Consider the following 1564-nt stretch of genomic DNA (forward strand, 5'->3'; position numbering starts at 1 on the left):
AGAGCTGATGTGTGGGCAGATGAGATGAGTGGGTCCACATGAAATCTGTACAACAAAAGCTCAGCAGAATTCAAATAGCCATTATCGACCAAATACTACAATCTCCTGGCCTCTTCAGGGCCGGGTATCGCCTACTACCTCACATTCAGTGAGCGTCTAGGCATGAACCTACAGGATGATACTCACGTTTGCTATCACCATTGGGGCTCTCAGGCCATGATAGAGTCATGGGTGCTGTGTGTGTGAACTCATCAACTGAGAGCAAAAACACGAGATCAAACATGAGAGACAAACACATACACACGATTCAGCTAATAAAACACACTGTTGATGAACATGAACATGACCACAAAAAAACAACCATGTCATCTATAAATTACGGATGTGAATTGTAAGGTTGTTTGGTTTTGATTCTGATTCTATTATTTTGCTTTCATCAACCTCTTTATGTTTTCACAAAGCTTCTAGTTTAAAGTCTGATTCATATTTTGCATCATGTGACTGAAATATAAATAGTCCAAACAGGTAAAAGTAATAAAATATTTCCATGATAAACATTAGCACCTACTTTTTCCATTTACAGTGTGGTTGACTTGGATATCTGAAAGGAATATGAATGAATATGTAAGAACACATGATGGTGGTGAAATATGTGAGCAACACACAATAAAAGCCATTCATGAAGCTCTAGTTTCTTAAAAAAAACAAAGAACGACGAGCCAGAAGGAAAAAAAAAATAAAAAATGAAACAAGCAATGAAACCCCAAAATAGCCTGTATAGCATATGTTCATTATTGCAGCAAATGACATTTTTGATTTTGATTTTTCATGACCAGTCAATGGCTGGTAAATAAAGAAAATTATTTTTATTTTGTTCATATAATTTTTTTGCTAGTAAGCACTGTACTTGCCTTATTTTATTAATAAATATACTGTACGAAAATGCTCAGATCACATAAAAACTAGGAATTTTATATTATGCAATCATAGAAAATAGGATCTTGAAACAACTAAAAGTTATGTTCAAATACAAAAAGAAACATTAAAGATTCTGCATATGTTCTGACTCCATGGTTAGATTGAAGCACACAAGTTGAGATGTTTTCTTGTTGATACCTGTGCTTTTGACTGATGAGGTGTGGGTAAGTCCATTGTGCTGCGTGGTTTCGACGGTCTCCAAACTGGACACGATCAACTTTGGCTTGAACTCTTTTTTGGGCCGACTGCTTGCAGTGGATATCCTGCAAGAGCAAAATATATGTGCATAAACTCAGTGCATATATTAGCAAGACACCTGCATTTGTTATTGTTGACACTTTTATAACATATCTTCCAATGAAGACAGATCAACAGTAGGCTAGATAACGAAATACATGGGATCTGATTTGCAGTATGTGTAGCTGAAGATACCTGGTCTGTAGTTTGCTGTCGAGCTCCTTCAGGATCTCCAAGGACTGTCGATGGTAATCCAGCGCTGCCTCAATCAGAGCTGATAACTGACTCACCTGCTCCACCTACAGGTAAATGAAAGACATGATGTTTTCACTGACCCAGAACAGAAACC

General features: G+C 37.0%; 1 protein-coding gene across 1 annotated transcript in view; it reads right to left on the reverse strand.

Moving 5' to 3' along the window:
• The window catches only part of LOC107586358 (endophilin-A3-like), an 8537-nt gene that overhangs the window by 1831 nt on the left and 5142 nt on the right, over positions 1–1564 (reverse strand). The window contains exons 3-6 of the mRNA XM_016273679.1: positions 1411–1514; positions 1117–1241; positions 569–601; positions 187–255 (exon numbers count right to left, since the gene is read on the reverse strand). Of these exons, the coding sequence (XP_016129165.1) occupies positions 187–255; positions 569–601; positions 1117–1241; positions 1411–1514 (331 nt within the window). The remainder of the gene's footprint in view (positions 1–186; positions 256–568; positions 602–1116; positions 1242–1410; positions 1515–1564) is intronic.

Source organism: Sinocyclocheilus grahami, unplaced genomic scaffold (assembly GCF_001515645.1).
Source record: "Sinocyclocheilus grahami isolate Dianchi unplaced genomic scaffold, SAMN03320097.WGS_v1.1 scaffold80.1, whole genome shotgun sequence".
Taxonomy (NCBI): Eukaryota; Metazoa; Chordata; class Actinopteri; order Cypriniformes; family Cyprinidae; genus Sinocyclocheilus; species Sinocyclocheilus grahami.